This window comes from Triplophysa dalaica, chromosome 17, assembly GCF_015846415.1.
Source record: "Triplophysa dalaica isolate WHDGS20190420 chromosome 17, ASM1584641v1, whole genome shotgun sequence".
NCBI classification, from domain to species: Eukaryota; Metazoa; Chordata; class Actinopteri; order Cypriniformes; family Nemacheilidae; genus Triplophysa; species Triplophysa dalaica.
In genome coordinates this window covers 14,007,561-14,022,562 of record NC_079558.1, presented here as the reverse complement: position 1 = coordinate 14,022,562, position 15,002 = coordinate 14,007,561, and the positions used below count along the sequence as shown (strand labels likewise).

The window sequence follows — 15,002 nt, the reverse complement described above, 5'->3', positions numbered from 1 at the left end:
CCCTGATTCCTGTGTTAGGGGATGATTCAGATTTTGCATCTAAAACCGCGAGCCACGACACTTTCTCTTGTCACATGACCTGCGGTGCGCACATGGCACTCTGTAAAGTTGAACTATTTCCATTTCGATGTGACACGCCTAGAAAAATGTGTGACAGCACCGCTTCCCATTTGTACACACCTATCGCGTGTCTACATTTAAAATAACGAACTTGCGCGAGCAAAAGATGCTAAATGTGAATTGCCCGTAATAATGCTCAAAAATTTATTTAGAGCATCTTGTTTTATTCATTATTTAAAATATTGATATTTGGCACCAGCATATCGATTCTCGTATCGCACAGAGAAGGACACAATACATCGCCATATTGGGTTTCCAAACGGCACACTTTGCCGCGTTACTTTACACTTAAATACAGTTTATTACAATGACTAAAACTTACACCAGTTCATTGGTTCACAAGTTTATTGTGCATGGACAAAGCATGCACAAATACACAAAAACATTATATTTGGTATAAAGAAAAATCATAACATGAACTAAAATGTGATGCATATTTATTAAATGAGTCTATACAGTGAGCCTGTCATATAAAAGCAAAGAATTTGAAAGATTTTTTTTTTACTATTTTGAATTACTTGGTAGAGCCTTGCATTAAGGTTTCAAAGGTGAAATTGTACATTAAATTTGGCTGTGCAGTAACTGGTTAATAAAGCTAGTGATAGAACAATACAGACTGAATAAATGGGTGCTAACATGGACATGGTTGTGTGACATGCCCTCAATTTTTTAAATCCAAAATTATGCAAGGAATTACAACCTGAGCCTAAACAAGGTTATGTATGTTGTTTTGAGTAATCACATAATTGTTACATAGAAGCTTGATTTACACTTTTACGAAGTAAAATTATTAAACACATTTGTGTGAACCAAACTTATGTCCTTATTTCAAACCTCTTAAAAATATTTATTACTACTACCTGATATTTTAATTCTCTCTCACTCGATTGCCATGTCTTCTTATTTCTTGTATATTTTTCATACACACAAGCAGCTGACAATCTCACACACTCACCATTTGATGCGTTAATACGCTCGACTCTGAGTTTATGTGAGAGAGTTTCAAACCAGCAATGTGTTTCTCCTTTATGAGACCTCTGTGATGAGCTGAAAGGCAGGAAGACTCCAATGAGTCTACTCGAAACCTTGTTAGCAAAATTATCAGTAAGGAAAGCATTAACACATATGCTTCAGAGGGCTGTGTTTTGCAAATGGAGAGATTAAAATAGAATGAATTGAAGATGGTACTGAAAAAAATATATTTACGTTTACATTTATGCATTTGGCAGACGCTTTCATCACTTACATTGCATTATCCTATACATTTGTTTCTATTGCCTCTCTAGATTACACGATTTTAGCCAGATTCTGGTCCGATTTGCATGTCGTAGGACATCTTACAGTACTCCAGTCTGTATGATGTCTCCTCGAGGGACTACCACGATATAATTTAAAAATAGAAATGCTGGCGAATAATTGCTGAGGCTGAACATAACATAACTTTACCTCAAATTCTCTCTGTAGAATGGACAACCCATACAGTCCCCGTCTTGCAATCCAGAAACGTGTCCACTGTTGGGATTTTTTTTGTGCTTTTCTGATGCCAGTACAAAACAACCTGCTTCAATTTAGGGTTGTCACGGTACATTTACATTTACATTTAGACATTTAGCAGACGCTTTTATCCAAAGCGACTTACAAAGAGTTTAGGAGCAATAAGCGATAGTTCATACAGGAGCCATAATACATTAGGTGCCAATACAAAGTTACTGGTTTCAACAAAAGCTAGACCACTACCTGTTGAGAAAAAGGGTTAGTGTATTTTTTTTTTTTTTCATTTGTTTGTCAAGTATTCACAGAAGAGATGGGTTTTAAGTAGTGTTTTAAATGTTGTGAGAGATGTGGTTGAACGGACAGAGATAGGAAGAATGTTCCACCAGGAAGGAGTTGTGAATGAGAAAGAGCAGGAGAGCGATTTACTGCCCTTATGGGATGGCATTACAAGCCGCCGCTGGTTTGCTGAACGCAGGGGTCTTGATGGGGTGTAGGAGTGCAGGAGAGTGTGGAAGTAAGCCGGTGCAGATCCAGTGATAGTCATTTAGGCGAGCATTAGTGACTTGAATCTGATACAGGCTGCAACCGGTAGCCAGTGAAGAGAGATGAAAAGGGGAGTCATGTGAGCCCTTTTGGGCTGTTGGAAGACGAGGCATGCTGCTGCGTTCTGAACCAGCTGAAGTGGTTTGATAGCCTTTGCAGGAAGACCAGCAAGGAGAGCATTGCAGTAGTCCAACCTTGAGATTACCAGGGCCTGGACAAGATGTTGTGCCGCATGCTCCGTGAGATATGGTCTGATCTTTCTAATGTTGAATAAGGCATATCGGCATGACCGTGTTTATCTTTGCAATGTGATCATTGAAGGACAGCTGTTCATCAAATATGACTCTGAGGTTCCTGGCTGTTTTGGAATGGGTGATTGTGGTATTGCAAAGATGGATGTTGAAATCGTGTTGAACCGTAGGGTGTGCCGGAAACACGAGTAGTTCGGTCTTGGCAGGGTTCAGCTGGAGGTGATGGTCTTTCATCCAAGCTGAGATGTCCTCGAGGCAGGCTGTAATGCGAGCTGCTACAGTGATATCGTCTGGGTGAAACGAGATGTAGATCTGGGTGTCGTCGGCATAACAGTGATATGAGAAGCCATGTGCCTGTATGATGGGTCCCAGTGATGTCATTGTAATAAGATTCAAGTATGGAAGGAAGGAGTCGGGAACCGGAAAACATTAAACAACTTTTAATATAAATAATAACAGCCGGCGGCCCCTCACGGACGACCGCCGGCGAACAAAACATAAACATAAATACCAATATAAATACAAACGTAAAACAAGTTCGGGCCCGGTCCTCTCTCTCTCCGACGGTCCGGTCGCTCGTTCCTTTTATGCTCCCATCTCCTACGTGATTCGAGCCCGGTGTGCGCACAGCTGGCGCTAATTCACAATTACTCACCGGACTCGAACCACGGTCTCGCCCCGCCTACTCTACTACATACCCCCATCACCCCTCACAGGCCGGGGGGTACCCCCGCGACTGTGCAAGCTCCCCCCCCTCCCTCGGGGGGGGGTGGGGTGGGGGGTATGCAGCGACGAGACGAGACAACGGAGACGGGAGCCCTCGGAGCGACCGGAAAGAGAGAGGGGAGAGAGGAAAAAAAAAAATCCGGTTCCCCGACATGCTGCCGCTCGTTCCTCAACCAGCCGGAGTACTCTCCTTCGCGGTGCCTTGCGGTGGCCCTGGGGCTTCGGTGGACGGCTCGACCGTCCGCCCCCTGGCGGCCGGCGGTGGCTCCTCCTTTATCCGGGAGTCGGGGCGGGTTCCCCGTCCCCTGTTCCTCCCCCTTGGGCGGACGGACGCAGGCTCCGGCCTCTGGCAGGCGGTGGCTCACCCGGCACTTCCGCCCCCTGCTCCTCCCCCTCGGGGGACGGACACAGGCTCCGGCCTCTGGCGGACGGCGGCAACCCCCCCGCTCCCACTTGGACGAAAGCCACCCCACCTCGACCCAGGGGCGCGGCAGCAAAGGTCGCCGTTCCACCGAAGTTTTGACGGTGGCCGCACTGTGCACTTCCGTTTCCCCAGAGCCACCGCTTCGGGCAGCCACTGGCGGACGCCCTTCGTCCGCGCTGCCCGAACTCTCCGGCACCGCGAGGCCACTCGGCGGCGAGGACTCTCCGACAGCATGTCTCTCCTTCCTCCCGGGTTTCGGCACCACTGTAATAAAGTTCAAGTTCAAGGGAAGAAAGGAGGCAAGGGTCGGCGTGGCTGAGAAACGTAAGAATCTTTATTTTTACTTCCGGGTTTCACTTCCGGGATCAAACATTCACACAGTCTCTTTATCTCTTCGTTGAGTAAGATTCTTTGTCTTTCCAATCCTCTTCGTCGAGGGAGATTCCTTCTCTTTAGTCCTGGACACAACGTCACGAGGCTTCCTTTCGAACACGTTTCTCAGCCGTCTCTCTCTCCGTTTGCTTCCTCCGTTGAGCCTTAAAAGCGTCTCCTCGCCAATTACTAGAACAAGAAGCAGGTGTTTTCACTATAGCGTTGATCTGCTTGCTTACCGTCGTTCTCCCGACACGCCTCTCTGCCGCAGACCGTGTCAGACCACGCCCCCCTTGCCACAGTCATGTAGATGGAAAAAAGCAGTGGTCCAAGCACGGACCCCTGAGGGACCCCAGTGATCATGTGGTGAGCCGTGGACAGGTAGGTTAGTGAATCATTTAACCAACTCTTTCAAAACGCTAGTTTGAATCATTATCTTGTCGGAGTCATTCAATATGCACATTCATTTAGGAGATAAACACTGCAAAAAGGCAGATGTAAGTGAATGAATATTAACGCGCATATGCAACATTAACTACGGTACTACGATACTACCGTTTAAAAAATAGAGAGGCATCGCGGGTATTTTGAAGCTTACCACCCTGATGCTACCGCAGCACCGGTACACTGTTCAACCCTACTTCAATTACCATATCTATGGTTTATTTTTATACTGCAGCCGCTTCTTTCCGAAAGTCAGTTAGTCACTATAGTAACGCCTACTCAAAGACATCACTTACCCACGTCGTAAAAGGCGAAAACCCGTTCTCGTTGGGAGGACACGCATGGTCTTCAATTGTTTCTTGTAAATTGCAAAATCTGACACAGTGACATCGTAAAAAAATTGTTATCTGTAAAGGCCATAAATATTTGGGATCGAACCCATGACCATGCTCTGACCAATGAGCTACAGGAAATCTGATATGACTTATTCTCCATACAAATTACATTTACAGAAAAGCTTTTTAAGGACTAAAAAACGATTTAACATAAAACACCAGCAGTTCGTAATGACATGTGTAAAGCTTGGTTTTTATAGCTTGAAAGCTTGGATCTCTTCACTATGTTGACAATTGTGGCCATTACAATACATTGCTTCCCAAACAGTAATGTGGGTTTCCAATTAGGTGAATGAATTATGTCAGAACTAAACACTTGTCATTTTGTTTTAGTATATGCGCGTTTGCAAAATTGATTTACATCTAATTGCCACAATCTTTCAACAGATTGTTTAATGCTATAGTCAATATTCTGATGGTTTTAATTAGTTAAAAATAAGCCAATATGTACATATTGGATGGCTGATATCTGTGCTTCTCTACTTGTAAGTCTACCTATGCATTCTATGGTTTTAATTTGGGCTGAAACTATTCCTCGAGTAACTCAAGTAATTTTGAATACAAAAAGTCATCAAGGCAATTTTTGTGGCCTTGAAGTTTTGTTTAATCCATTGAACTACAGTACACAAAGAGCACTGAGTTTCACCACGGACCATTATCACTAACGCCCGCTCAAGTCTATAGATGTTACAGGGCTCTCAAGTCTCACACATTCACCGTGATACACACAGACTTTAGTCTGTTCGCACGCTCACAGGTATTTCTCATGCTGATAAATAAGTGATAGCTTTTTGAAATGGTGAACTGCAATTTTACTTAGTTTTAGTATATTTTGCGATTGAAACTTGTTTTTCGGCTGCATTGAGTCCATAAAACTAGATTCGGACTAGTGGATGCCGAATCCTGTTATTTACACACGCCATTTGTCTGTTCTGCATGAGTAAATGAACTGCACAGTTTAACGTGCTACACGCATGATGCTCATGAATTTGTCTGCAACTTAATGAGGACACGAACACCTTCATCTCCAGAGTTGCTCTGAGAGTATATTTCACAAACATTTTATTGTTTGAGTGAAGAAACAGACATACAAAAAATTAGGGTCTTCATACAACCTGCCAAAATAAAGGTCTGGTTAACCCTGTATTTTTATGTGAACAAATATATTTCTATGTAATATTAAAAAAAGAAACTTAAACTAATTTAAATAAACTAACTGCATCATGCATAAACTGAAGTTAGTTGTTTACCATTTCAATTATTCTTTCTATTTTTCTTTAATGTACTAAATGGGTTTAGTTTTCACAGATATTAATCTATAAAATTTCAGCAATAAATATGTACATTTTTCTAAAAAGGAATCAAATTAGTTGTTCATTTTAAAAGACTTGTCTTATTTTCTCTTGTATATATTGCTCTTTAATAAGGAAAAAGTACTTATTATCTGAATACCAAATTAATCGAAGGAAAAATCAATACTCGAATACTCGATTATTAAAGTAATCAGTCCTATTTTTTATATATAAACATTTGATATTTTGTGTGCTATCCTGGTAACCACTCAACCTCGCGATTGTTCTTGTACCAAAGAGGGGATGAAGTAACATCATGTTTATGTGTTTTCCATTAGATCCTACATAAGATAAAAAAATTGTACTGTTTGGTAAATTCCATTTACAGGAATGTTTTAGATCGACTGCTCAAAGCTTCAAAGGGGCCTTTGATGGAAATAGCAACAGGGATGATGGATAGAGAGGCAATGGATCTAATTAGACGGCGGGCTCATGTTACATAACCGTTTTTATCGACCTCTGGATATGGGAAGACTCCCACCTGATGGGTCTGAACCAGCCAAATCGGCTTTGGATTAGTGTAGTGAATGCCCACCTACCTCAGTCTCCAAACTTTGATCGAGAACAAATAATTGTGGACATGGAGAGTAAATGGAGAAATAGATGGGTGAGGTGAATAACAAGCTAGAATGAGAGGTAGGGTACTGTAGCATTAAAAGGAGAGGGAGGTTATTTGGACCTTTATAGGGATAGTTCATAGAAAAAAAGAAAATTCGGTCCTCATTTACAGACACTATTGTCATTTCAAACTCTTATGACTTTCTTTCTTCCAGAGAACACAAAAGAAGATATTTTGAAGAATGTTGGTAACTCAACAACAGCGGTACCCATTCACCCATCACACATTATCCAATAAACTAGTTAATTTCTTTTTGCTAATAATAGTTAATTCGATATATTTATAGTTCATTTACATATATAACATGTAACGCAATGACAGGAAGACATAATATTCCAAAACTGACCAGATTTCCAAATTTTTATGTTTAGCATGATGTTTAGTTTCTGCATATTCCCGAGTGAGTCATTCAGGTGATACATTTTCCTCTTCAGATTTGCATTTAGATGCTGTTTTACCTTCTGCTAAAAGAAAAGCCAAAAATTAAAAAGACAGAAAACTTGTTAATTTGCTTCATGAAATATTTCACAAGTTCAAGTGTCTCTAAGGTATTCTGAGTATAAACAAAACGCTCCATGCGCTGACGTAATAAGCACTAAACACAGTTTAAAAATGTCATTGAATTTTGATGCAATCATGCAGCTAATGCATTTCCAGGTGGCAGTGGAGTCAAGTACACACTTTACATACTTTACCTTGACGGATGATGTCTGATTGCCTCAGATTAACTGTATGAAATCCAGTTCCTAACTCTTTAATCAGCTGTAGAGTACACGCAGACTCCTCACAGATATGTTTTATACACTTTTCAGCTTTTAAGAATTGTTATAATTTTACAGGTTTCTTTCCTGACATTCCAAAAGCTATTTTAGTGCCAAGAAAGTGAAATAAGTGTTTTGTAGTGGTGCCACGGTACGGATCATTAAAGGATTTTAGGTCATGGACCGGATCATGTTTTGGATCAGCTAATATAAATGCTCATCAAAGTTTTATTATATATTAGAGATACACCGATTGCAATTTTCTTTGCCGATTCCGATTTCCGATTTTATTATAAGTGAAACCTGCCGATTCCGATTTTATATCCACAAACTATAATTGACAGTATATAAAAAACATTAACTTTTCTTTAATACACATTTTTTCATATTTTTTATTATCATTACATAAATTATTGAACAGTTCAATTTCCCTATATACAGTTCTAAAACCTGCATTAAATTACAGAATCTTCTCTTGCCCAAATAACTCTGTGACTGAAAATAAGCATAAATAATAAAATATAACTAAACTTAATCAACCTTTATCATCTTTGTACTTTCACAAAAGTCTAAAATAACAATAAAATACTTCAACTTTATTCTTGTCTGTTTCTGTATATGAAACTATCATTGCTTTATTTTATTTTTCTGAAATTTAAAATAACTTGTCTTCATTTTGGGTATGTAGTACTAAAAGAAGTGGGTTGATTTTAGCTGCCTCTTCAATAAAAAGTAAAAAATCTTATGATTGAATTCTACTCTAAATATGTATATGTGTTTGCCCTTTTTTGTATTAGTAAAAAACTCAATCAGATATATATCACAAATATTGGTTGCTTTATTCATTATTTATAGTTTGGATTTTTTTCAAGTCGTGTAGAATGTCATTTTACCTCAGTGAAATGACAATAGTTTTAACGTAAAACAATTAATCGGGTTGAATGGAATTTACATTTTTTTTTACACATAGTGAACGACTTCAACGTGAGTTTAGCATGTGTCAGAGTTTAGCATCACACTAAGCATGTAGTACACACCCGAAGTAGACGGAGCAACAAAGGTGAACTCCTGGACAGTCAAAAATTGTCTGTGCACTACATGATTTGTGTGCGCGCGCACAGTTCGGTGAAACCACACAGTCACGAGCGTAAATTAGCCTTGAAAGACAGCCGTCTTGAAGTTAAGTTGTGAAAGTACCTTGACGATATCAACAGGTTAATTTAATAGATTATTTAACATTGTTTATCTTCTAGGATATGTTATAAAGCCTATGTATGCATTAAAAAATCATAGTGCAATCATAGTAAACAGCTGACAACTGGATCTCTATATTTATTATATATTTATATATATCTCTATAATGTGACAGGTGTTGTGAGGTGGTGATCATAAAGTATCTCAACCGACTTTCTCTCGTCTTCTTAAATCCATTACTGACTCATGAGTGGGCGGCGCATCAAAATCGCTGAAGTGTTGCGAGTTACACGTGGATCGCGCAATTTTCGCTTTGACCCAACGCAACATTGCTGCTTTCGTAATGTTTTGTAAGAGATCTTAATTGGAAGCAAGGTGGCTTTAGTTCATCCATATTTTTTTTTATTTTTTGCATATACCGAAGCAACCAATTGATTTTATTAACCCAAACTGTAATAGGCTCATAAATCTTTTTTTTTGTTTGAGAGAAAACCTACCTATGACTCATCATAAGCATTGCGATTGAGACCGTCTCATAATATGAATATTTTTAGCATAATTGTAGACCTCAGGCTGGATGTTATGTACATCAGAGTTCGATGCAGGCAGAGTTTACTTTTCACCTTCTAGACATGTGTGTGTCTGTGAGCAATTTAAATGAGTTCTTATGTTTACACTGGTGAAGATTGTTCTATATAAAGTAAGTATATCTTGGCTGTGTATAAAATGTGTAACTAGGCATGAGTGATTGGCCAGTGATGCAGGTGTAATTTACACCTTAACTCTGTCAACATTTTACGGTCAGACGTCAGAGACATATGAAGCTGGACATGTACATCTTTGGTATCGGTCACACTTTTCAAAATCAGTCACTAAATAAACCCTGGCAAAACATACAAAATGCATATGCTTTTCGACTTTCGACACATTCATCACTGTATATTGTGCTTTTAGCTCCTAAGGTTTATACTTGATTACTGTTGACTAAATAACAAACAAGAATAAATATTATTTCTACAAAATCTTTAATTCTTTTTTCTGAAAATTGAGTTTGAGAAATACATTTGAAATGTAGAACTTGATGCTTATTGGGTCAAAAGTGTCAAACTGAAGATCAATCCAAGAACATAGAAGACCAAAGAGTCTAACCAATCAGATTGACAGATGTGGCAACATCATAACATAATTCGCACAATTTCTGCATGTTCTGTTCTGTTCCATTTGAGCGCTGATGTGCATTAATATATTTCTAATGAGGGTTGGACTTGTGTCTTACTATCTACAATTGAATTCTAATTATCTTTTGTATCGTTGGTTTTGATTTCCGTATACAGAACGTTCAGTTCGTTTCTCCAGCAAATTAGCAAGACATAAATTCCTCAGAGATTTTAATTAAACAATTAAGTTTTAATGCATTCAGTTGCTTAATCTGGCGAAGACTTGATAGAAATTATGAAACGATTGCGTTACACATCAGGTTCTGGACAGTCCATGAATATGGCAGTATTGGCACATTATTTCAGAACACAATGACATGATGTCCAGTTTTCGGCTTGCTTAAAATGTATGTAGTGTTTCTATTATGTTTGCATTGACCTTTGATGTTAAAGTGATCCATCTTTTACTCACCCTCATGTAATTTTAAACCTATCTCTGCAGAACACAAAAGAAGATATTTCGAAGACATTGGCCCCAATTGACTTCCAGTGAAAAATGTCTTTAAATATCTTATTTTGTGTTCCACATAATAATATACAAGTTTTCATTAACATGAGGGTGAATACATGATGCCAATTTTTATTTTCGGGTAAATTATCCCTTAAAAGGCGATTGATTGATCTTGTCCAGAAACATTTTTTGTCATGTTGGTTGGAAATCTCTTTACATCCTTATAGCAATTAAGAAGTCCAAAGGTTAAATAATATATATATTCGGAGTTATCCACAAATAGCTCTAACTGGACCTAGTGCTACCAGACGTTGTAACTCCCCCTGTCGAGCGTTTCCGTGTGATGTATCCTCATGATTAGTTCCCACCTTGGTAACCCATGACCTTCCCTAGGTGGACCTCCACCTCGCGGTTAACTACTTCAGTCCACATATATTTCCCATGAGCTCTCCCCTGACGTTGAGACCATGCGGGTGTCCCCACTAGAATTCCTCCCGAATGTAGGAAGTGGACTCCGTAGTAAGTTCCCCATTCTAGGATGTGCACTTACCCAGTGGCCTTACGGCACCGTGAGGACCGAAGGTAGAGGCTTCCCACCTTTTCAAAAAGCTCTTTGACCCCCTACCTACCTTTCCACTGGAAGATTACAATTTCACGAAAGACACACCCAGGCCAGTCACCATCGCTTCGCTAGAGATTGTGATACGGCACAGCGTTGTGGCGTTTTCAATAGGAACCCGATCTGTCGGTTCGACACATCATCAAGAGACCGACAGGGGAACGTGTGTCCTTCTTGCCACAAACATGCGCCGACCGCTGCAGCAGTCGTGAGAGGCTCTCAGGCTCCTCAGAACTAAAGGTGAATGAATGCAGCATGCCGCCTCCCTTTTATACCTGGATATCCGGGGGCGGAATCCGGCATGCAAATTTCATTCACCAATTTCAGATAGTCGAAGATAGTCGAAGTTGATAGGTTCTCAAGGGTGAACCACATCTGTCGGTTCGACACAGAAAGGGATCTGAGGTTACATCTGTAACCAATATGTTTTCCAGCTTTACACATAAGCATTCAATGTCATAACTAGGGGTGGGCATAGATTAATAAAAAATAAAAAAATCTTGGAATTAGTCTAGATTCATCTAGATTAAAATGGCTCATTTGAATTCTGCCGAAGGCATTCAGAATATGTGTGCTACCCAAATAATGACTAAAAGTAAGTCTTTGAGAATGGGTGTCTCAAGCCAGGTGGCGCATTAGACCAGGGGCTCATCTCCTGTTTCCAAAATGCATCACAAACTGCTTGAGAAAGCTGTTCTACTATGATAATTGGTGATGAAAATAAATTATGTTGAATAAGATGTACTTGTGTTTACTTCCGCATTAGCTTAGGGATGCTTTGCGTTTAGGTGGTACTTGAGACTGGAAGAGCTCCTACAGTACATTTACATTTAGTCATTTAGCAGACGCTTTTATCCAAAGCAATTTACAAAGAGTTAGGGAGCAACAAGCGATATGTCATACAGGAGCCATAATACATTAGGTGCCAATACAAATTTACTGGTTTCAACTAAAGCTAGACCACTACCTGTTGAGCTTCTTAAAAATACATTTTCCCTGAAGCAACCCGGTGGCTTCAAAGCTTCATCCATGTTAGCACGTCACGTTTGATGTGGTAATTTCACAGTAACGTTATGTTGTGTTCAGACCAAACGCGAATGGCGCGTCAAGCGCGAGTGATTTACATGTTAAGTCAATGCAAAGACGCGATAGACCTACTTGCGGCGCGAATCGCGCGAATGAAGCCCTGGTCATGAGATGATGAGGCGGCGCGAATGACACGAATTGCGTGAATCACGTCTCGTTCTCGCCCGGTACGGTGCAATTCAGCTAGGTATATATCCGCGCTAAAATATCAAGGTGAGAGTCATCATAGCTTGCGTAGTATAGACCCAGCTCCCAACCCAACTTTGAGAATAAATTAATGGCGACATTTTTTTTATCGCACGATAAGAGTCTCACATTAACGCAGCAGGTTAACGCCGTTAACGGCCCACCACTAGTCATAACAGGTGTATTCTTTGGGGGTTTGCTTTGCTATATCTGCTAGAATTAGTTATGTCATTTGGTGTTTTGTTTCATTTATTAAATCTTGTGAAACACGATGTTCAGTATTAGCATGACGATTTGAGCTTTTCCAGATTCTGCAGATTCTGTCACCCAAACTGCCCTACAGTATGTACAAATTTGCAAAACAAGTAGGTTTAAGTCTACGTTTCAGTACATAACCACCACCATCTGGCTCCGTCTTATTTTCTTATTTACTCTTCAGTCCTTTGATAAAACCTCATGTGCTTTTTCTACAACACTTCAAATGCTATTAGATTGTTAATGATAATCTTAAATCTATAATTTACCTTATTCGTAAATGTATTTATTTTTTATTTAGCCTTGTTGTGCAAGCACTGTTGAGCTTGTGCAGAGGCAGCAGCTTTTGCCAGAGGGGAACTGGAATCCCCTGGTTGGGCCTGGGTTCTCCTGAGTTTTTTTTTCTCGATTGGAGTTTTGGGTTCCTCGTCATCGTTTGCATATTGTTTTGCACTATTTGTCTGGCCGGGGGGCTGCTTTAGAATTTAGAAGTTAGACATAATTAATATTGCATATAAGAATTTATAGTCCGTTTAATATTTGACCTGTGGTTCTCTCTCCTTTATCTCAAATGTGTGCTTTCACTGTCCGTGTGTGCGAGTGTGCGTCTCTGTCAATGTGCGTAAGTATGTATGCATATTGTGTGTGTGGAGCATTTGTATGTCTGTCTTTTGTTATTTTCACCTTTTTCTTGTTTTTACAGTTATATGCATTTAGTTGTTTTTCTTGTATCTAATGTGTCTCATGTACAGCTGCTTTGTAACAATGAAAATTGTAAAAAGCGCTATATAAATAAAGTTGAGTTGAGCTGTATAGAGGGTGCCGGTGACCCAAGCTGAACTGGGAACAGCTGAAGTGTGACTGTTCTCATGTGTCTGGTGAGATGATGTGGTCTAATTCAGCTAAGTGCTTCTCGTCCAGCAGGTAATTGTCCTGCCTCAATTGTGAGGCATGGACTATGAATATCCATACATTGGAGCGTCATTTGTAAACAAGCTGTGAGCATTCGAAATGGAGGATTAAGAGAATGGGTTGGGTTTTGTAGTATGAATGAATTAATGATTTCAAAGGCAGAAATGGGAGTGTTTTTTACCCATTTCTGTAAATAGTTAAGGTTTCAGAGGGCAGGTCAGGTCAATTATGTAAAAGAGATGAAAAAAATATCTCCCGGCATTAGAGAGAATGCTCAAAAATCCCTATTGCTCACATAACGCTTTTCAGTCGGCTGAGGTCTGTATTTAGTGGGGGGATATTTTGGAACACTGTTAAGGGCGTTGCATTGGGATTCCTTTACATCTTGATGGGATAAATGACCCAATGATGAACATTCTCTCATCATTTATTCACTCTCATGTCATTTCAAACCTGTATGTTCATACTTTCTTCAGCAAAAACAAAAAAAGAAGCTTTTTTCGAAGAAAGTAGGTAACCGAATAGTGCCGGCACCCTTCTATTCTATATTACAACATTGAAATAAAATTACCAAAATACATGAAAACTCTTTATTAAAGAATTTGTTATTTTCTATAAATCTATAAATAAATGCATTTAGTACGCACGTAAATAAATAGTAGGCATGTCTTTGAATTTGACTAGTAATCGTTGCTCACTGGAATTAAGGTTTTTAATGGATATCTGGCTGATAAATTTGTTCGTTCATATTTCAGATTGCCAGATGGGAACACAGGACACGAGGTCTGACACGACTGTTCGGTGGTCCGAAGACAGCCTGTTATTCCCTCGGCATTCTCATCCTGCTCCTAAATGTTTACCGTAGTCACAGGTAACACACAACTTTCTCTGCCTTTAAACTATTTGACCCCGGTAAACCGATATATTATTATTTCCTTAAAAACTGTTGTCATCCCATTTTGTTCCTTTTTGCATTAACTGATGGTTCACATTTTATTTTTTAATCTAACTCTGAGATTTTACCGATAATAGCACTGACATCTGCACCTGACGTGGTCAACCGACCACCAGCTTATTTTGTTTAGTTTTATTCTCATGAGTATGTTGACGTTGCCATGGCAGCCTTAGTCTCCACGCTACAGTCGCTGGTGTCATCGACATCTCATGTGACTGCCCGCAGCTCTCTCTGTGTGTGTTAGACAAGCTGGTGCTATTTTCTACCCGTTTCTGAGAGAAAAAAATATGTTCTCAGTACAACTCCAGCACACACAGACGCTGGATATGTCACTGAGGTTCGTTGCTGTCAGTCTTTTCTTTAGTGTCTGAGCCTCTATTTTGACACTTAATACCATCTGTCCATTACAGCTTAAACAGTAATGCATGAAGTCAGCTTCAGCCACTGTACTGTAGTCACAGACAAAACAACCATCGAGTGGTCACAGTTTCGGTAATACTTAAGTGATTCATATTGCACACAAAAATGGCAAATGCTGGTGAAAATGCAAGCTACAAGCTGATTGGTTGTCTTACTGCACATTTCTTAAATCAGTCTACCTGAAAATAAAATCATAATAAAAAATG

The 15,002-nt window shown here is 39.7% G+C and overlaps 1 protein-coding gene across 2 annotated transcripts in view; it reads left to right on the top strand.

The window, feature by feature from the left end:
• The window catches only part of pemt (phosphatidylethanolamine N-methyltransferase), an 85,206-nt gene that overhangs the window by 25,748 nt on the left and 44,456 nt on the right, over positions 1 to 15,002 (top strand). For both annotated transcript variants that reach the window (XM_056771132.1, XM_056771133.1), the window contains exon 3: positions 14,177 to 14,292. In XM_056771132.1, coding sequence (XP_056627110.1) covers positions 14,177 to 14,292 — 116 coding nt within the window. The remainder of the gene's footprint in view (positions 1 to 14,176; positions 14,293 to 15,002) is intronic.